Below are 21,770 nucleotides of genomic sequence, written 5' to 3'. Positions count from 1 at the left end.
ATCATCTTAAATAAGTACCCATAAATTATCTTGAACTTCCAAGCCCTAATTGACTCCCAAAAGAGGATTTCGTTGCACTTTTGAAGTTGGTCGGCCAAATAACTTTGCATAAAATGAAACTCAATACCAAACTCTGTAATTGGTAGAAATCAACCAAGCTAAACCAGGAGCTAGCATTCAGAAGAACTGGAAGATCTTCATCTTGAATAAAAATTCAAAAAAATTCCTAACATCACAAAAATCACCAAAACTTTGAATCCAATAACATCCAATTAAAACAATTACCAAGAATCACCCTGGAGAGGTCTTTCACTCCCGAAGATGATGTCCTCAAGGAAGATTATCGCCGTCCAAGAGCTTTGTGAATTCCAAACCTACAATATCCTTCTCAATTTCTTCCTATGCACATACCAAACAAAAGGATAAAATTTTCTTTTTATTCTCCACAATACTTCACACCAAACTTAGGCAAAAATAATCAATACATTTAGGCCCACTAACTCCATGCCAATGTGAGGGAAATTAATTTAAAAAAAATAATCCCCTTATGACTCAAAAATTACCCACCTAAATAAAACATTAGAACTCAGGAAATATAAAATTATTTCATTTTAGACATCACTTATGCCAAACTTAGGAGGAAAAAGCAATGAAATAATTCCCTTGTATCGCCTTTCCTTCCACCCACAAGACTAAGCATTTTTAATTAGAAAAATGGAATAGTTCCTTTTTATCAATATTGTGTGCCAGCCAAAGTCAAGATAAAATATTAATTAATTTTTGCATTCAATTAATAATTATGCCAATAAATTGCAGAAATGGCCTCTAATCAAACCAACTAAAGAAGGAATTGGACAACCACTGAACCCAACAGTCTCTCTAACCACATGCACTAGCCTATGGGGGAGGCAATGATAGGCCAAAGATCTCCAATGCTTAGGCCTAGAGAGGGGAAATTACAGTCCTCCCTCCCCAAAATTGCTTGTCCCCAAGCAATTTCAGCTCTAGATGCCAAAAAATCTGTTCATTCTCCCAAGTAGCATCCTCAACCAACAAGTTCTTCCACTTCATCAGGTACTATTTGATAACCCTCCTCGTAAGAGTATGCTCCCTGATATCAATGATAGCCTTTGGAATGATAATAATAAGTTTCCTTTCCTCATCCAATGGTGGCAACTTGAAAGAAGGAACTGCATTATGCCCCAATGCCTTCTTGAGGTGAGACACATGAAAAACATTATGCACCTTACTGTTTGCCGGTAACTCCAACTTACAAGCCACTTCTCCAATCCTCTTGGAGATCTTGAATGGGCCATAAAATCGTGGCTTCAACTTCTTCGATCCACTCTTCTTGAGAGTGGACTGCTTGTAGGGTTGCAAACCTCAAATAGACCATGTCACCAACCACAAAGTTCTCTCAATGCGATGCTGATCTGCATATTGCTTCTGCTGATTTTGGGCCTGTTTCAAATTTCCTTCAAGGATCTCATGATATCTTTGCTCTGCTATTACAGTTCCTTTGCATTATACGGTCTTGTCTCCAAACAATAAATCCAAGAAGCTTGGAGGTTCATAACCATACAAGGCCATTAAGGGTGACATCTTAATTGAAATGTGATATGTGAAGTTGTAACAGTGCTCACCAAGGTGAAGCCATCTTACCCATGCCTTCTGCTGCCCTGAAATGTAATTCCAAAGGTATCGTTCCACCCGCTCGTTAACGATTTCAGTCTACCTACCAGTCTGTGGGTGATAATTGGTGCTAGGAGTAAGCTCTGTCCCACTCAATTTAATAATTTCCTGCCAAAGCAAACTTAAAATCTCGCTGTCCTTGTCACTCACTATGTTTCTGGGTAACGTCTGTAGTCTGAAAATCTCTCTAAAAAATAAATGTGCCACCTGAGCTGCTGTATACATTGCTGAAATAGCGAAAAAATGGGGAAATTTGGTTAAAATGTCCAGCACAACATATATGCAATCCTTCCCTTGCACCTTGGGCAACCTAGTGATAAATTTCATCGAAATACTTTCCCATTTTTGATTGGGAATAGGCAGGGGCTGCAATAGACCAGCAGAATATGTATGTTCAGGTTTGTTTTGTTGACATGTGGGACACTCCTGAACATACTTAAGGATTTTATTCTTATGTCCTTTCCATGTAAACCTTTCTTGGATTTCCTTGTAGGTCTTGAAAAAACCCGGGTGACCAGCCATGGGAGTATCATGAAAAGACCTTATAACTGTCATCTTAAATTGGGATGTGGGTACTAAAAATATTCATCCTTTATAAATGATGACCTTGTTATGAACTGCATTCAAATAAACCTTTGACCACAAGTAGAATGAGATTGCAAGTTTTCTTTCCATTCAACAGTTCCCTGATTTTCATTAATGGCTGTGTTATATAATTTATTCCTTGATCCTAACCAAAGATGCCACCTTGTCTATATTCTTTCTTTGAATAGCAAATCTGATGCCGAAGAGTCATTTTTATTTTGGGCTGCTGGGGACAACCTGAAGTTTCGAGGGTGGTAGACAGATGCTTGGATGTCTCTCAGGTCATCTTGGGGATGGTAAGGCATTCCTGGACATCCCTCTAAAAGGGGGAAAAACCCTTGTTGGGGCCTAGGTATCAGGGATGGTGGAGGGATGTTTTGTTGTCTTGTCGTCCCTGGGCTGCCAGGCCTGGGGCCTGGACACATCCCCATAGACTTCAGTACTATGTTAATACCAAATGCTAACAAATTAAGTAATTTCAGCAACAAAAGATAAGTAGATGTCAAGAATCTTTATTAGTTATTTCCCATTCTTCTATTCATTTTGCCTTAAAACAAGTTTTGAGACAATCTAATTTGCTTAAGCCAAACTCAGAAATAAATTGGCCGTGGATTGCATCTGTTAGAGCACAAAAGAAGTATTCTCTGTAATCTGATAAACAGAATCTTCTAGTGACTAAGAAGAATGACTTTATGTTTTATTAAAAAAAAGCATTTGAGAGTAATCACTGTAAAACAGAAATTAGTTCTATATCTATCAAAGCTAAAAATTATGTTTGCTGAATGCAAGCCAGTAGCAAATGCAGGGGAATTCTTTCCATATCAGCAGACATGCATGTCTAATGTTGTATAAGATGCTTACTGTGTTTGTGTTTTATATGTTTCTTTTCTGTTATTCATTCTTTTGTAGTTTTCAATGCTCAAGTTTACATTTTCGTTATATTTTTACCTTACTATACAAGTTCGGCAGACTTGGTATTTAATTCCTAGAAATTGATTTAGTGTTTTATTGTCTTCTAATTCTTATTGCAGGTTGGGTCAGAGTTGTCATTCCGTCTTCCACTTGCATCAGCTTCATCTTTTGAAGGCCTCTTTAGGGAGATTGAGGATTGTATTGAAAGCAGATGTAATTCTACAGTTATAGAAAGGAAGAATACTGCCATTGAAAAATATCATTGTATTGAGAGTTATGGCATTTCTGTCACGACATTGGAAGAGGTATTCTTGAGGGTTGCTGGGTGTGACTGTGACAAAAATGAACCTTACGTGTCTGTTAAAGACAATGTTGATGTGGAAGAAATATTGGAACCTTGCTTTGAATCTGGAGATGAAAAGGTTTGCAATGTAAAGGGCGACAGATGGTTGTCAACAAAAACAGCCAAAAAGATATTCTCTGCAGTCTGTAGCTCGTTTGTACTAATATTCTCTACATTTTGCAGTATTCTAGGTCTATGTAGAACTCAAAACCACTATGCAGTGGATGATGCAGAAAGCCCTTCTTTTTGGGAACATTTTAAAGCTCTTGTTATTAAACGTGCAATATGTGCCAGAAGAGATAAAAGGACCATTGCATTCCAGCTTCTTGTACCAGCATTGTTTTTGTTTCTTGGGCTGTTTTTGTTAAAGCTTAAGCCACATCCAGATCAAATTTGTGTTACGCTAACAACTGATAACTTCAATCCTCTTCTTCGAAGTGGTGGAGGTGGTGGGCCAATTTCATTCAATCTCTCTTTGCCAATCGCACATGAGGTTTTCTTATTTCTTTACTGATGGTTTTTTGCAGGAATGTGTTGATAAGTTATCTCATTTGTCGGAGTGATAAAATTTGATTTTAATACTTCTGCATGATTAAAATCTGAGAGTGTGGTAGAGTGAAAATACAAAGGATTCTCTTATCTTGGATTCTAATGCTTTTCTGTGACATCTAGATCTGGTTCTCAATAATGAAATAAAATTATGGTTTCTGTTCCTTAATCAATGCTGCATTATTTTTGTAAAGATGAAATTGAAGTTACAGTTAATTTTTTAATCTTCTGTTTTGTAGGTTGAAAGTAACGTCAAAGGAGGATGGATTCAAAGAGAAAAACCATGCACATACAAATTTCCAAATGCAGAGCAGGCAATGGCTGATGCCATTTATATAGCAGGTCCTCAGTTAGGACCAAGTCTATTGTCGATGAGTGAATACCTTATCACTAGCCTAAACGAGTCATATCAATCAAGGTAATCATATTATATATCTATGTCAGTGAATTTCACTTAGTGAGTAAACATGGTGTATTGTGAGGTTCACTAAGCTATCTCCCACCTGTATGTTGTTAGTAAAGAGTAACTACTGGTGGACTTGTAATCAATCTTAAGTTGCCATGCCTGATAACGTGTGTGTGTTTCTGTGGATGATGATAAATACTAAATTGTAATTATCCTTATGTATGTCCAAGCCTTTAATCAAAACTGTCACTTGTGAATATTTGATGTTTGTATCTCCTTGTTTTGGTTATGACAACTAACTTCTTTTGAGTTGATGAGTTTGATTAATGAATCGATGATGAGTCAAAATCAAAGTTCCCAGGCTCGGACTCAGCAAGGCTGACTCAGCTCGTGACTCTGCTCGGACTCGGCAAAATAAGAAAACCCTTGAAATTTAGAGATTTTTAACGATTTAAAACTTGTTTCATACACCCATTATTGGATTAAGCTTAAAGACACTATAACATCATCAAATAGAAGCTAATTTGATCACATACATAAACATACATCCATCACATGCGTAGAAATGTAAATTGTAGCTGAAGGAATTAGAAAACATAGATATATAGAGTTATAAATGTTGTCCAATGTGTATAAAATCCATGACTTCAAATGTTCCCAAACATATATGTAACTGTAAAGTGTAAACAAAAACAAGTCTATGGCTCAGGCTCTGGCTCAGCGTCGTCTATCTGCCTCCCATAAAGGCATCTAAGGTAGGTCTTGGATGATTGAGTAGCCATAGTCTCTGCCTGTGATGTGCCAGTCTGAGTAGCCATAGGTGCTGTGCCTGATCATGCTCTATCCTCCTCCTCTGCCATAGCTGGTCAGGTCACGACCCTCGGACTCAGTGAGTCAGGGAAATGGCAAAAAAAATCATTAAAAAATGTTATGTTTTTTTTTTTTTTTTGACTGCACTTTTTTAAGTGACGTCAGCCGGGTCACGACCCTCAGACTCAGCGAGTCAGGCGAGTCACGCCCCTTGACCCGTCCGAGCCCGGGTCAGGATCACCATGACCCGACAGGGGTCACCCGGCCTGCTGACTCGCGTGACTCACCGCGAGTCACAAAACTCTGGTCAAAATACACATTCCAAGTACCTTCTGTACATTTTTTTCATAAAGAAAGCAATTACACCTGGTGGAAGGTTTTATACAAATAAAAGCAGTAGTGGAATTGAGTTTTTGGTATTAAGACTATTTTGACATCAAAGAGATGGGGTATGATAATTGAACATGTAAAACTCTTTTAGAATAATATTAATGATGGTATTGTTTGGGATTGAATTTATTATTTTATACTGTGCTTGCATTGGTTTATAAAGCTTACTTCCCTTCAACTATCCAACAATGACCTGAGCAACCAATGTTATGACTATATATTCTTTGTTAACAATGACCAACTATAGCTTTTTAATTATTTAGTAACTAATATACCAATAATATAATATTTCCAACATTATCGTCAATATATAAATAAAACATTGAAAAAAATGAAGCACGACCGAGATTTTGGAAAGTAGAGCAAAGGAGTTGTGGATGGCTCAAAGCATGGTGTTAGCAGGAGTTAGGAGGAAGGATGAATAATGGCCCTCCATCTTCTGTAGGTAATGGTGCGAACAAGATTTCATTGGGAACTAGGAAAAACTCTTTCAGAAGTCCAAAGAAATTCTATCGACGGAGTCAGAGATTTGATTGGCTCAAGAACAATTGAAGCCCTAATTTTGGTGTCAAATGGATCCCCACATTTGATGTAGATAACTTCGAAAATGGATGTTATATGCATTTGCAGAGAAAACCCTCAAACAATAAGGCCGTGGTTATTAAGTCTAAAGACCTTCAACTCACCTTTGATCGACTTAAAGACATGGCTTTTTTACCAAAATGGTCGAGAACATGGACCAACAAAGAAAGAAATTACAAGTGATGGTTGGATGTCTTGGGACCTTGGGTCTCCTAATTAGGTATTTTGGTGAAACACCTGAAAAACTTGAGGACATTGCGATGTCCTGTGCTGGCCCCATGTCACAAGGACACCACAGGGAACAACAAGATTCTAGTGTTAAACATATTAGGTGAGAATTATTTGAATTGTTTTAGCGAAGGTTGAATTCCAGAACCTTGTGTGAAACTTGTTTTATTAACCTTTCTAAACTTGGACTATAGCCAAAAGGACATAATGGCATTCTGATAGTAGAATAATTTGCTTGCATGAAGTCGACCTGCCTATTGTTCTGGTAGATGTGTGTTTGACATGTGCTTTTTCAAAAATAAAATATACAGTTTTTATATTTGGCCATCTGTTCATAGTCTGTTATTGACAACCTGAAATATATCAACGATATTCACTTACCATATTTTGGTTCTCATTGCATCTGTGAAGTTTTTTCTTTTCATTAATATTCTTTATGTCGCATTGATGCTTTTGTTGTGTTCATTATCTAATGTTATTATTAAAGTGCAACGATATTGTTCAATTTCTTAGATGTTTAAGATGTTTATGATTTAAAACAATAGATTTGCTCTGCTGCCTATGCATAAACATTCGTGAGAGAAACAAATGTAGCCAAGAAAATATCAATTTTTTGTAAACATATAAACAACTATTTGTTAGAAGTGCAATGCATGAGGGTGAAACTTAATATTAATATGGATTTGTATTATCTCTGTATCAAAATCAATATTTAAAATTTTAATGATAGTTGTTATATTTATAGATAATCATTCCATACAAAAAAAATATTAGATAATGTGCCAAAAGAAGAGAACGCAATATAATAGTAGGCTCATGGTGAAACGGTTGAAGAGCTTCGGCCAATAGCCCCAATTATAAAAAATATCAATTTTGTCATTCCTGACAGCTAATGCAATAAGAGAATGAAATAATCAAACGTAGCTCTCTCGATATGAATTAATTTGTTATTGTGAATGAGGCGAGCCACAGATATGAACACATTATGCAGATATAAATGTTTCTGTATACAAAAGATATTATAAATCTAGGGCTTTCATGTTGAAAATACTAGGATTCTTCTTGTCAATTTTGGGTGCATATTATTTCAAGTTGCTTTCAACTTTTGAACATTCACATGTTGAAGCTATATTGAGTTATTTATTTCTCTTACATTTTCTAAACAGGTACGGTGCTGTAGTAATGCATGAGCCAAATGTTGATGGGAGTTTAGGTTACACAGTGCTACACAATACTACTTGTCAGCATGCAGCCCCAACTTATATCAATGTTATGAATAGTGCGATTCTGAGGCTTGCAACTCATCAACCAAATATGACAATTCGAACTCGAAATCATCCATTGCCTATGACAGAATCACAGCATGGTCAACATCATGTATGGTGTAGTTTATTCTTTGTAACATGTCAAATTTATGCTTGAAATGCTCCAAATACCTCATAAATTTTAAATAAGAATGCCTAAAGAAGTTCAACTTCTTGGAACATGTATTTGAAATGGATATCGAAAACGTCTCAGTAATTGCTTTGCCATTTTAAAATTCCTGTAAAAAACGCTTTGTGAATAATTAAAATGCTTTGTGAATAATTAAAATAAAATGCTCCATGTGGACTTCTGCAAGCAGTTCTCAAGTCCAGCATCCTTGTAATGCTGTATGTGGTTCTACAATGCAGCTTATTCAAGGAATCTGATTCATGGAAAGAACTTCCCTTTATTGTAGGAATACTTTCTCTCCCCCTCCTCCCTGACCACAACTCCACTCTCCTTGGAAGAGTAGAGCTACACCAAATGAACAGCTTTCTGGTGTTGTGGCAACTAGTAACTTGCCTCTTCGGATAATCTCCAGATTTTGTCTTATAAGCTGATATTGTTAAGTATCTAATGATGTCCTTTTAATTCTTGTAGATTCTTCATGTTCAACTTTAAGTAGGGATTTGTGCAACAGGAAAGATTTTGCATGATTATTTGTGTTTACTTATGTAGTATGACAGAGCATTCCTTTCTGGTGCATTTTTAAGTTTCCTGCACACATTTAGTTTATGAAGTCTTGGTTTTGCAGGATTTGGATGCCTTTTCAGCTGCAATAATTGTCACCATTGCTTTCTCTTTCATACCTTCATCTTTTGCTGTGCCGATTGTAAAGGTGATTTTCTGTCAAGATAACTGAACAATTTAATATAATTTTTCTTGCGCATGCCATACATAATTGGAATTTGTTGAATTAAATTTTCAAATTTCTCAAGTGTTGCAACTTTTTAATTTTTCAAAACAGTTTTTGTATTCATCAAAAAATTAATAAACAACTGATATAAAAAAATGCACACATGTATAAGGTTTTTTAAATCATAATCTGAAGGAGAATAGATACAGAAGTTTATGTCCTATTATTAGGATAGTTTTATTTTCTTATCCCACTATTGTCTCGACTCTCAACCCAAACCAAGCCTAACAAACAAACCAACCAAACTACTTATAATAGATTTAAAGTATTACACCTATCTAACATAATTAACTTAACTATGAACTAAACTGTAAATAAGCCAAGTGTATCATAACCTATATGCTATAGTGCAATATCACTAATTTCTAACATTTACCCACTTCTTACATCATAGTCTATGCGACTCGGAGAGAATAGATTCAATATGTGGACTAGGACATACACAGTTCTACACAATTACAATTTGTAGTAGGAATGGTCATTGTAACCTCCTTAGTGGGAAATGGCCTCGCTGAACACTTTTTTGATTATTTTTGTCATTGATGTCATTAAGTGGGCTGCTTGCTTAGGCCATCGTGTTATATTTTATGCCTTCATCTTCAGCAGGATTCAGATTCAACATTAGATTCCAGCATATGAATCTTTGGTGTGAATCTTTAATGCATCCTCCTCGACCTATGTAACCTATGCTTACAGAGGTATCTTCTATAGCAGTGATGATGCAGTCTTTCTGCCCAAACCGTTACATTGGAATGAGTATCGGGTGTGTAAGAACTTTTTTTTAAGTTGTGTTTGGTAAAGGAGTAAGCCGTTTTTTTTAAGACTGTTTTTCAGAACCTTTTTTTTGGAATCACAAGTATTCCTCTGGCGTAGCATTTTCAGTTCAGAGTATTTTCAGTTCGTGGTAGTTCTGAGCATTCCTATCATTACCTTCTGCACCGTTTGGAGCATCTGATTTGTGATGATTTTCGTATGGTGGTTGTAAAGAAAGTGTTTTTTCTGGAAAACGTTTTAAAAAATTCTAAGTGTGCCGTAGATGTTACTGTGTTTTCTTTTTGGAAGACAATCATAATGAGCTGGAGCGTTTTTTTTAGGGAATGATTTTGTTGGTGGCGTTTTTGTTCAGATAGTGATTATTTGTTGAACACCCTCAGTTTCTGGAGCTGATGGATATTGTATTTTTAAAAAAACAGTTATTCTGTTCGATATTGATGGGTTTTGTGAGTTTTTGAACTTTCATCTGGGAGTATCGTATTTTGAATATAACTCCAAAAAAGGTTATTGTGTGTGAAGAGTGCGCTGATTTTAAAGACTCCTTGTATCTGGGTGTTGTATTTTTTTTTCAGATATTACTTGCAATGTTTGGTTCGATTTGGTTTTTCTATGAGAGAAATCGGCTAAGTAGAGGGTAGTGCCTAATTTAAGCCCCTCATGTGTATTGAAATTTAGTATCTAATCTGTAGTCTGAGATTTATTTCTCCTGTGTTCTGAGAGATTTAAAAGGAATTTTCGCAGAGTTTTTGAGATGTGATGAGCTGCTTGTGTTAAGATTGGAAATGTCATAATCATTTGTTCAAATGCTAAAGGGTTGTGACCAGCTACAACAGAAAGCCGAAGAGTGTGAAGCCTGTTTTCAAAGCAATATGTACAGTTGATGGAAATGTAAACGTTGTGACCTACAGCAGTGTTGTGTGTGGGAAGGCTGACACTTAGTGTATTTCAAAGTTATTGTGAGTTGTAGAGAGTGATTTCAGTGTTATTCATGAATGCTGCTACTGTTTGAGCGAGCTTTGTTAAGTGTTTTGAGAGAGTTAAAAAGGTGTCATAATGATGTATACTTTTTGATGTTTCTTCATGGATGCTGTCAATATGTTCTGATTCTAGTTTTATGATCAAATTTGTAAGACAGTTTAGTATGTGTAATTGTGTCTTTTTGTAATAAAATTTATACTGGATCATAAATGAGAATTTCACAGCTATCAATGAGCTGTATCTGTTGATTCTGTTCTCATGTTTGACCAAAATCAATACTCTGAGAAGTTTGGAGCCTTGTCTGAAAGAAGTTGAAGTTTTGTAATCAGAAGTTGGTGCTTCTTATGTAATAGAGGTTGGAGCCTCAGATAGTCAGAGTTGGAGCTCTGTATTGTAACTGGGTGGTTGCCCATTCTTTTGGAGATCAGTAAACCGTGGTTTTTTACCCGAAAGGGTTTTCCACGTGATAAAATATTGTGTCTTTGTCTCTCTGATTGTCTTGTTTTCAGTCCTAGTTTTCGAGAGTTTTTATTTGTTAAAATACTGATTCACCCCCTCCCCCTCAGTATTTTCTGTTTTTCTTCACCCTTAACCAAGGATAGAGAAATACTCAACTATATGAACATTAACACACACAACTGTCTACGAAAAACAATAGTAGAGCTGACCTCACAATGCTTCTTCAATGGGAATGGCCTTACTTGACACATGGATAGGGACACACTTCGCTCTTCATATTTCCAAGTTGCAAACAGGGACACACTTAGCTCTTCAAATTTCCAAGTTGCAAACAGGAACAGACACAACTATTCTCAACACCTTGTGACTAGGGATACACATAGAACTAGCCACATATTATCAGTTGTACTAGGCTTTACTGGTCTTTGTGGCATTTTGTTAATAGGAAGGGACAAACTCATCTACTTGCAACAAGAGTGGCATGGGCCCTGTTGATGTGTATTTTGTACATGACCAAACACAGAATAAAATACCTAAAGGGTACCTTATCCTCTCTTGAATAAAGCCTCCGAATGCTGAAGATGTCGCGAAAAGGATCAATCGGGATGACTTCAAGGTTCTTCGTTGTAGGATCTCTACGTGTGGATAAGCACCAGTGGTATGATGTGATTTGCTGGAATCACAAGGGGACTTACACTTGATGATTGAACGTCTGATTTGCTGGAATCATGAGTCCTATTTACTAACTGGAAGACAAACAAATGGCAAAAGATGCAAGGTTCAGGAAGTCTACTCTACTACCTAGAATGCGAGAAGATGGATGAATGACTAGGTGGAGTCCTACTGGGCTGGGTCTCACCATCAAGCTGAACAATTCAACACCAACTCAGTGCGATCTTCTAAGGAATGCTTCCAATATGTTCAAATCGTACACCATCTGACACAAATCACCATTCAAGATAATGCATGAAACAATAGACGTGTAATGACTTAAGATTAAGCTCATTTTATTCTAGTTGACCACGCAAGGCGCACTTACCATCAGCAAGAGGCTAGTGGTTTGGATTAGACGGATTCCACACAGGTGCATTCAACAATTTCCTTCATTCGATCTAATCATCTACCATCTAGAATTGAAGATTCAACAAGAAACCATGCATATTGCAAGAAATGACACACTTCACCATTACTTCAATGAAAATGGAGTTTATTTACAATCAATGGCAACAATTTCTTGCCTTGTCCTCCTATTCTACTCTAATTGCTATTCTATCAACTGACTACTCACCTTCTAACTATTGACTAACTATTTTCTATTTCCTCGTCTAAAAACCTCTTCATCAAGCAAGATCATGTCTATGCCTCCAAACCAAGCAAGAAAATCTTCCTTCCAAGTTTTTCGCCCTGGACCCTCAGCAAGGGTCAGGAGCGAATTTTGCAATCTAGACTCAATCCATCATCACTTTTTGTTGAAACTTTCACTCATCGCTAGGCAATGTCCTTCCTTATCCATCCCATCCAAATATGCCTTGTTTCTGCAAGGTAGAATAAGATTTTTTCAAATTTTCGCCTTGGGCCCTTAGCAAGGGTCAGGAGCGATTTTTTTTTTCTAGCCCAGGATATCCTTGCCTTAGCAAAAAAAACTCAAGAGAAATAGGTTGGCTTTGCAATTTTCGCCCTAGACCCTTAGCAAGGGTCAAGAGCGATTTTGAGTTTTTTGAGCAAATTCTTGATCATTCCAATTTCGAACCACTTCCAAAGCATAGAACATCATGCCTTACTCCCCTTTGAGTCTTGAGAACCAAAATATCATCTCGAAATGCAAGGAAAATAGGAAGATTTGGAAATTTCGCCCTGGACCTTCAGAGAGGGTCAGGAGCGATTTTCCCAATTGGCATCAAAATTTACATCCTTAGCAATCCAATTCCATTTCAAGGCAATTCAAACATTATTACAATCTTATTCTTAGCCTAGCTTTGCTCAACTTTGGAGAAAAAGGTCAGATTTTGGATTTTTCGCCCTGGGCCTTCAGCAAGGGTCAGGAGCGAATTTTGCTTATCTAGCATGTTTGCTTCTTGTTGGCCCTCCAAATTATCTTCAAAGGATAAAACATACTTTTTCAGATGCACTCCAACCATAAAAAAACATTTTGACTTTGCAAGAAAAGGTGTTTTTGAGAATTTTGCCTTGGATCTCCTGAGAGGGTCAAGAGCGAATTTTGCCATTTTGACCAAAATGTTTCACTTTTCACCTTGAAACCTCTTTGCCAAGTCAGATCTCACCCTGTACTATGCTATGAATAGGATTTTATGTCTAAGAAAGGTAAAATAATGTGTTTATAAAGAAATTCGCTCCTGACCCTTGCTGAGTGTCCAGGGCGAAATTCTTTATAAACACATTATTTTACCTTTCTTAGACATAAAATCCTATTCAAAAAGTTTGATTATCAAAGGAACAGTACTATCCAAAAAATTCAAAAAGTATATTTTTCAACATGATCATGTATCACGATGGTGTTGCCACATGAAGGCTTGAATGAGGTGGTACAACCTAATTTGGAAATAGGCAACATTCAAGAAGACATTGTTTCAGGATTGAACCACCTAGCGTGGGACTTAAGGAGAAGTGAAGCTGAGTATAACAGAGTTAGAATCCTTTTGGAACAAGAAGCAGACAGAGCTGAAGAACACCAAAGAGCTGCCGTTAGAGAACTTTGCAATCGAAGGAACCTGCAGTAATCTCCATAAAATAGATCTTCACGCTGGATCGTATTGGTTCTTTCTCGCCCGAAAAACATCAAAGAATATTGAGGTCTACACCAGGCACCAAAAGTCTGACTGAACTTCAGTTCACTTCAAGGTCGAAGCGGGTGAAAAGAGAAGATACTCCAAAGGAATCTGAATCAAGATTAGAAGGCACTCCTGATTCATCACAAGCTCCATCTCTTCAAGAACTAGTGCAAGCAGCAATTCACACAAGTATCCAAGCAATCACTCAAATAGTAAGCTAGGCTGGTTCATCAAGTTTCCAATCAAGTTCCCAACCTTTGGGAAGCACGATGGCTCACAATGCTCCTCCTCCTCCTCTTGCTCATGTGCTCAACGGCGCTACATGGATGATCAACAATCCATCACCATTAGAATTTGCAATCTATCATGACATGCCAAAGAATCCAGAGAATTTCTGTCCCAAATTCAATGTTAGTGATTTCAATCGTACAACGGAGGATCATATCAAGATGTTCGAAGATCTTCTTTGTAACAGGCGAGTTGAATATGGAGATGTAGCATGTAGGCTCTTTCCCTACTCATTGGGAGAAGAAGCATATTTCTGGTTCATTCACTTACCAACAGGATCAATCAGGACTTGGGATGCAATGAAGGATGCATTTATTGCAAAGTTTGGTATACCAACCACACCAACCGAGCTATATAGACATTTTGTTGAGATTCGAAGGAGAGAACATGAGCCGATCACTTCTTTCAACAACAGGTTCCACAGGGCTTACACGATGTTACGACATCCCTACCTCATTGCTGACCCAAGGGAGATCTATTATGGAGCCCTAGATCATCTTACCGCCATGTTCGTAAGGACACATCCTATCCCGAATGATTTAAACGCAGCATATGCAAAGGCTATTGAAGTCAGTAAGCACATGGGACAGAATATTACTGGGCCACTACTTCATATGGGACCTACTGCAACACCAAACCAAATTCAAGCAGTTAGTTTGGCCTTGGCTAATCAGACCCCAGTTATGAATCCTATTCCACAAGCAACATATCCTAACATGCAGCCGTCAAACCAGTTGGTGCTTCATCCCGGAGTTGAACTTTCACAAGCCCCACCAACACAACCTGTGTACCTGCAAAATGCAACAAACTCTTCAAGGACACAGGAAGAAAAGGATGAAATGAAAGAGTTGATCGAACAAGTCAAGAAGCTGTCAACCGAGGTAACTCATTTGAGGAATCAGAATAACCAACTTCAAAGCATGCAAAGGATCAACCAAGGCCAACATGCAAACAATCAAAATTTCCAAGGAAATAATAATCAAGGTTTCAGGAACAACTATCAGGGAAACAACAACCAAGGCTTTCAAAGGAGAACATGGAATACTGCTCCTAATAATGGAAACGTGGTGACGCCATTAGACAACCCATCAAGTTCACAGAATCAAGAGAATCATCCTACCAGTAAAGTGTTTCTTGCAGAGGCGGCTTTGTCCAGCTAGTGTAGACTCCACAATACAAACCAACATTCTGAGTTGCAGTGTCTTGAATTCAAAATTGCAGCCGACATATTTCAGCAGGAGATGTGAAGCAATGATCCACCTGAAAATCCTCCTATAACAGGATATGAAATAGTCCCAACTACTCGGTATGATCAAGCTATGGTTGTGGAAAGCTACAAACATTTACCAAGAGGAGAAAATAACCAAGCTCAAAATGGGAGATTTCCACTAGAATCGGCTAATGGACCAATGGTACCTCCTGGTTCCCAGTTTCCACCTGCATCAGCAAATGAACCTGTTGAAGACTCAGAGTATTATTTCCTGCCTTTGAATAATAGCGTCCTAGTTGAGGGGATAAAAGAAGTATTCCACCAATCCTCAGGAGGTGTGGGTCCGAGAGTATACCAAAGAAATCAGAGAAATCAAGAACCTTTGACGACATCAATCCCTCCAAACAATTTCTCTACTCCTCCAGATCCACAGGCTAGTAATAATCCGGAGTATCCACAAGACGCGTGAGAATACAGGCAAAAGAATGTTTCCCCTCCTGCAAGGGATGAAATGAAAAGGTTGGCTATGTTGGTGTTGGAAGAACTCAAGAAGGTTAAAATTAGCTTGCCGCTTTATGAGCTATTGAAGGTATCAGAGATTAAAGATGCTGTGATTAATAGTCTGAATGATTCAAACACAGTAAGGCCAAATGTTTAGAATACGTCCAAAGAAACAGCCAACAATGTTCAAGCCACCATCAATGTAATCCAAGATGAAGCTGATAGTAAGCAACAATCTGAACAAGACGAATGTATGGTCCAGACCGTAGCCTTTCTAGCCAAAAAAGAAGATATGTTAGAAGGCAAGGTGTTACTCAAAAGAGGCGAGGTTAAGAAAACTCCACCCACCGTCAAAGAAAGTCTCACTACAAGTCGGATTCTTCCAGAAAAGGGGGTTGTCGTTAAGAAAGATGCGATCAAGAAAGGAAAGCCTCTAAAGAAGACGGACGATCCAAAAGAAGAAACATCAGAAAGGAGTAACAATCCAAAGGTCAATGAAGTAAAGAATCAAAAGCATGATGAAGATTCCTCAATCCTTTGCCAAGGAAAAGATGAGCCAGCCCCGTTCCTGCTGTCAGTCAGAATCTTTGGGAAATTATTGCACAACTGCCTATATGATTCTGGAGCTTCTAGTAACGTGATGCCTTTGGCTGTCTGCCAGAAGCTGGGAATAACTCCTACACCTACCAGGAGGAAAGTTACTCAATTAGACAAGACAGAAGTTCCGGTCATGGGTGAACTAAACAATATCCACATGCAATTAGCTGCAGACCCGAGAGTACGAAATTTCATAGACATATTAGTCGTGGATATACCCGACACATATGGGATGCTTCTAAGTAGGGACTGGTCACGAAAGTTGAATGGGTATGTGTCAACGGACTTTGCACATATGTGGCTACCTTGGAGAGGAGTTCCAAACCAAATCAAAATCGACAGTACTCCAAGATTGAGACTTATGATAACTAAGTATGGAGAAGATAATGAAGTCCTGTTCTTAGAAACTGATTTAGGGACATACAAACCTAAAGTGGAAGAAGTCTTGATGATACAGAACCTGCAAGACAAAAACAGTCAACAAGAAGTGATGGAATCTACAGAAATTGTCGTGGAAAGTGACCAAGGATCCGACCAAGATGATGATGGAATGTTCGAAAATTTTAGAAAATTTGTCCACAAGAATGTACAGCAAAGTATGCAACTTGGCAACTTGGCGTCCGTCCGAGATCTGCTCCTCCCCAATTGGTGTAGGATACATAATGCCATCCATTCAGAATTATCCTGTGCTATGTGCCAGACTGCATTAGAACAAGTATACAAAAGAATCCCACAAACACTGATTGTAGAAGAAGTTAAAGATCCAGAAGTTGAAAGCTCTTCAGAAGATGAAACTCTATCCGACACATCAGTAGAAAGCCAAGAAGACCAAGAGTCAGAAGACCAAGAGAATTCGATGTGGACATTAAGGTTCGATGGGTCTAAATCCAAACAAGGATCTGGAGCCAGCTTCGAATTAATCAATCCAATAGGAGAGACCTACCTTGCCGCCCACAGGCTTCAGTTCCCATGCACCAATAATGTAGCTGAGTATGAATCATTGATTCATGGATTATTGCTGGCCATCAGAAAGAAAGCTAGAATACTACAAGTGTATAGAGATTTAGAAATAGTAATAAGGCAGATCAGAAGGCAGTACGTGTGCCACGACAAAAGGTTGACTAGATACCGGAATTGAGTTTGGGATCTCATTGAAAGTTTTGAGGCCTTTAACATCAAGTCAATATACCGGCATCAGAATCAAGTGGCTAATTCTCTTGCACAAGTTGCTAGCTCTTTGATACCATTAGCAATGGAAGGATTGAAGAAGTTCACAGTAGAGCTAACCTCAGTACCTTCAGTCCCAGATAACATCACCAATTTTCAAGTCTTTGAAGACGACAAGCATATATTGGATTTCTTGACCAACACGGATGTCTTCTTAGCCCAAATCATTGATGAAGAAGAAGTGGAGGGAGCAGAATTGGATGCAGAAGGAGTTTTGAATTTGAAAACAAACACTATTCCAAAAGGAATGGTAGAGTTAGAAAGAATCTTTGATCCCGACAAATTGAGAGAGATGAAAAGCCACAACATGGAAGGAGATGCATGTGACACGATCAATGTCGGTGACGGCGATCAAGTTAAGAATGTATTCATTGGGAAGACTTGCACCTCGCTGGAAAGAAATGGTATCTTAAAAAATCTAAGAGATTTCCCAGATGTCATCGCTTGGAGCTATGAGGATCTCAAAACTTATGATACTACAATCATCACTCACACGATCCCTTTGAAGCCAGGAAGCAAACTGTTTAGACAAAGACAAAGGCCGGTCAATCCTTTACTGGAACCTTTAATATACCAAGAGGTTAAGAAGCTGCTCTCAGCCAAAATCATCTTTCCAGTGAGACATTCGACGTGGGTCGCCAACCTGGTTCCCGTCTGGAAAAAGAGTGGAGAAATCAGATTGTGTGTCGATTTCAGAAACCTCAACCGAGCCTCAGAAAAGGATAATTATCCACTGCCATCGTTGGATGAAGTATTGCAGATTGTCAACGGGTCACAGATGATGTCTTTTCTGGATGGATATTCAGGTTATAATCAAGTATTGGTTGAGCCAGAAGATCGATTGAAGACCGCTTTCACTACCAAGTGGGGAACGTTTGCATACAAAAGGATGCCTTTTGGTCTTATCAATGCTGGGGCCACATTTCAAAGAGCCATGGATATCACCTTCAGAGACTTAATTGGGAAATGTATTATCATATACATGGACGATATCATAGTTTTCTCCAGGAAAAAGGGAAGATCATGTGGATGATTTAAGAAGTCTCTTCCAAAGGTGCAAAAGATATGGTGTTTCTCTCAATCCGAAGAAATGCATATTTGGGGTAATGGAAGGAAAGCTGTTAGGACATGTCATTTCAGAAAGGGGAATCTCTATTGATCCTGAAAGAGTGAAGGCTATATCAACCATCAACTTGCCAGCCAGCAAGAAGGAACTTAAATCATTCTTCAACAAGATCAACTTTGTCAGAAAATTCATCACCGGGTTTGCCGAGATAGTTAGGCCTTTGAATGAGATGTTGAAGAAAGACGCAAAAATTGAATGGTCAACATAGGCCAAGAGAGCATTCGAGGAGATAAAGTCAGCAATCGCAGAAGCACCAGTACTGATCAGTCCTGATTACATAAAGCCCTTCTACCTGTATTCCTTCGCCTCTGAATACACTTTTGCGGCTATTCTCACCCAGAGGAGTGAAGAGAAGGACGAGAACCCAATTGCGTTCATGAACACCCCCTTGAAAGATGCAGAACTCAGATATCCCAATATTGAAAAGCAGGCATATGCATTGGTCAAAGCCATTAAAAAGTTTAGGCATTACCTCTTAAGGGCCAAAATCTATGCAATTGTACCGGATGCAGCAGTCAAAACCCTCCTCATGCAAAATGAACTAGGAGAGAGAAGAGGCAAGTGGGTCGCCATTATTTAAGAGTTTGATATTGAAATCCAGCCTATGAAACTCATTCGAGGACAAGCTTTAGCTTAGACACTGGCAGTTGACGGGCTCGGGTTAATCCAACAAGTTTATGAATTGGAGGATGTCACCCCAGATGAATGGTACAAGGAAATTGTGACTTACCTACTCAACAACAAGTGCCCTGCTCGCATGACACCCACGCAGAAAAGAGCATTAAGGATAAAGTGTCAGCATTATATGCTTCAAGGATCCATCCTATATCGTAGGAATCACGAGGGAATATATCTAAGATGTGTTGGCAAAGAAGAGGCCAAACAAATAATTGAACATTTTTACTCTAAGTTTGGGACAGGACATGGAGCTAACCTAGCTATAGCTCATCAAATCCTGAGGGCAGGATATTATTGGCCCACACTTTTCAAAGATACATTTGGTCACATCAAAACCTGTCATACTTGCCAAGTCGCAGCTTTCAGAGAGAAAAATCCTGCTATGCCCCTCAATCTAGTAATCGAAGCAAGACCATTTGCAAAATGGGGAATGGATTTTATTGGTGTCATCAACCCTGCATCCTCGGCACAACACAGGTGTCAAGATGGCGACTGCAAAGGCCGGAGTATCTACTAGTCGCCCGGCTCTCATCAAAGAAGATTAGAAAAATGACGAATTGGAGACCAGGATCGTGTCCAAATGGAGTAATATCGGAGACACCAACTTAGGAAACTTCAATGTGAAGAAGTTTCGAGAAGTCCCCTACATTGGCAAGCCATCACCTGTTGCGAAGAAGATAATTGAAAGTGGCATCATCAAGGCGGCAGGTTTCCCTCCCGCAGTCAAGTGTCATGAGCTGATGATCGAGTGTGCCCGCCATTATGACTCACAATCAAGGATGATCGGATCCAAGGAAGGGAACATTTTAGCTTACCTTTCAGAGGAAGCTATAAGTGAAGCTCTTCATCTTCCAGAACATAAAGATATGATTTACAAAAGCTTAGAAGGAGCTAGGTCAATCTATGAAGATGATCTCGATACTTGTCTGAATCTCATCAATAAGAATTGGTTGCTCAAAAGTCGGCCTCGCCTGAACAAGATTCCCAATACACCGCATAGGATCGACTTCCAGGAGGAATACAAAGATTTGATAACTTTGCTCAATCGAGTTACAGGGGCTCCTCAAGCTTTCTACTTCGAAAAGTGGATGTTCTTCTTCATTCAAGTGATAGTTCAAGGAAAAGGAATGCTTCATTGGGCCAGAATTATTAGCAATTGTCTGGATGTGCAGTTGAGAAGGCTAAGACCCACCAAATCGTTCCACATGAGCTCATATGTTATATATGCCTTAATCATTAGTTTCGAGTATGCAGGGCTACCTCACAGAGGAGTGATCGGAAGAGGACCCGGAGAAATGAGAGTTTGTGATTCTTATGTTCATTTGCGTCATCTGCCTAGAAGTGACTACAAGTTAGTCAATGACACCTTCACGATGAACATTACTAGGATATTGCAAGGTGGGATTCATAATCGACTATCTCTGGATGCATAAGAGCTTGTGAAGAAGTATGGTGCATGGTTCATCCAGTTTCAAAAGTTTACATATATCAGAGTTCATGGGTGTCCTTCACCTCCCTACATGTTGCCGAGGTATCCGACAGACAGGATAGTGCTACTTGAGGTAACTAGGCAGTTGGCAGCTTATGCAAAGGCATCCAGACACAAGCATGGAAATGGAATTCCCATGCCCATCATACTAGGGAATTCATTTGAAGTATGTCCTAACACTCAAGCCTCGGAAGATGCAGAGAAGGAATTATCTTTATACTCATTCTCATTCTTTGGCTCGCGGGAGAATTTTGATCCTCATGGTTATATGGAGGAGACAGTCGGCAGGAAGTACAAGCATGCGTTTCAGGTAGAAGACTTTTGGATGAATCTCCCAAGTGATTTAGAGGTTAAGAAAAAGATGCATTCCCAGCTACCCTTAGATCTCATTAGGAAATGCAAAGTTTATAGAGTAGCTGATCAGGCCCAAGATAATGGTAGATACCTCCAGTCATCTTACGAGAAAGAGAACAAGGAAGTGAAAATAGATTGGAATGAGCCCGAGGTTTTAGACCTGAGAGCTTTGATGGCTCCGGTTTTATCATGTACTCGCAGATGGGTGGATGTACAACATCAGAAATTGAAGGAGCAGAATGTATCAATGACTTTTACTTTGGAGGCAAGACCAGAAGAAGGAGAAGCAAGCGTGAGTGAGAACACTTCTCATCCCAGAGGTGCAAAGAGGAAAGAAAGACCTGAGAAAAGGGAACCTTCCAAGAAGAAGCAAGAGGCCAATCTTGGTCATCCATCAAGCACATCTTCTCGACATGAAAAGAAGGCAGATCAGGAGAGGATGGTACATGAAATTGATGAATCTATGGAATCCATGATACAAAATGACAAGCTAGAAAAGGGACAGACGCCTCAACATTCATCAAGTCAATCTCCCCAAGTTGATGCTAATGAGCTACATGAAGAGAAGAATGATGATGAAGC

The 21,770-nt window shown here is 38.7% G+C and overlaps 1 protein-coding gene across 3 annotated transcripts in view; it reads left to right on the top strand.

Annotated features, from left to right (window-relative positions):
* Positions 1–21,770, top strand: part of LOC131060731 (ABC transporter A family member 1) — a 233,622-nt gene that overhangs the window by 117,842 nt on the left and 94,010 nt on the right. For all 3 annotated transcript variants that reach the window (XM_057994085.2, XM_057994086.2, XM_057994087.2), the window contains 4 exons: positions 3,309–4,025; positions 4,321–4,499; positions 7,664–7,874; positions 8,557–8,640. In XM_057994085.2, the coding sequence (XP_057850068.2) occupies positions 3,309–4,025; positions 4,321–4,499; positions 7,664–7,874; positions 8,557–8,640 (1,191 nt within the window). The remainder of the gene's footprint in view (positions 1–3,308; positions 4,026–4,320; positions 4,500–7,663; positions 7,875–8,556; positions 8,641–21,770) is intronic.

This window comes from Cryptomeria japonica, chromosome 10, assembly GCF_030272615.1.
Source record: "Cryptomeria japonica chromosome 10, Sugi_1.0, whole genome shotgun sequence".
Taxonomy (NCBI): Eukaryota; Viridiplantae; Streptophyta; class Pinopsida; order Cupressales; family Cupressaceae; genus Cryptomeria; species Cryptomeria japonica.
Note: the sequence above shows the minus strand (reverse complement) of the source record. Positions and strands in the feature narration are given on the sequence as shown.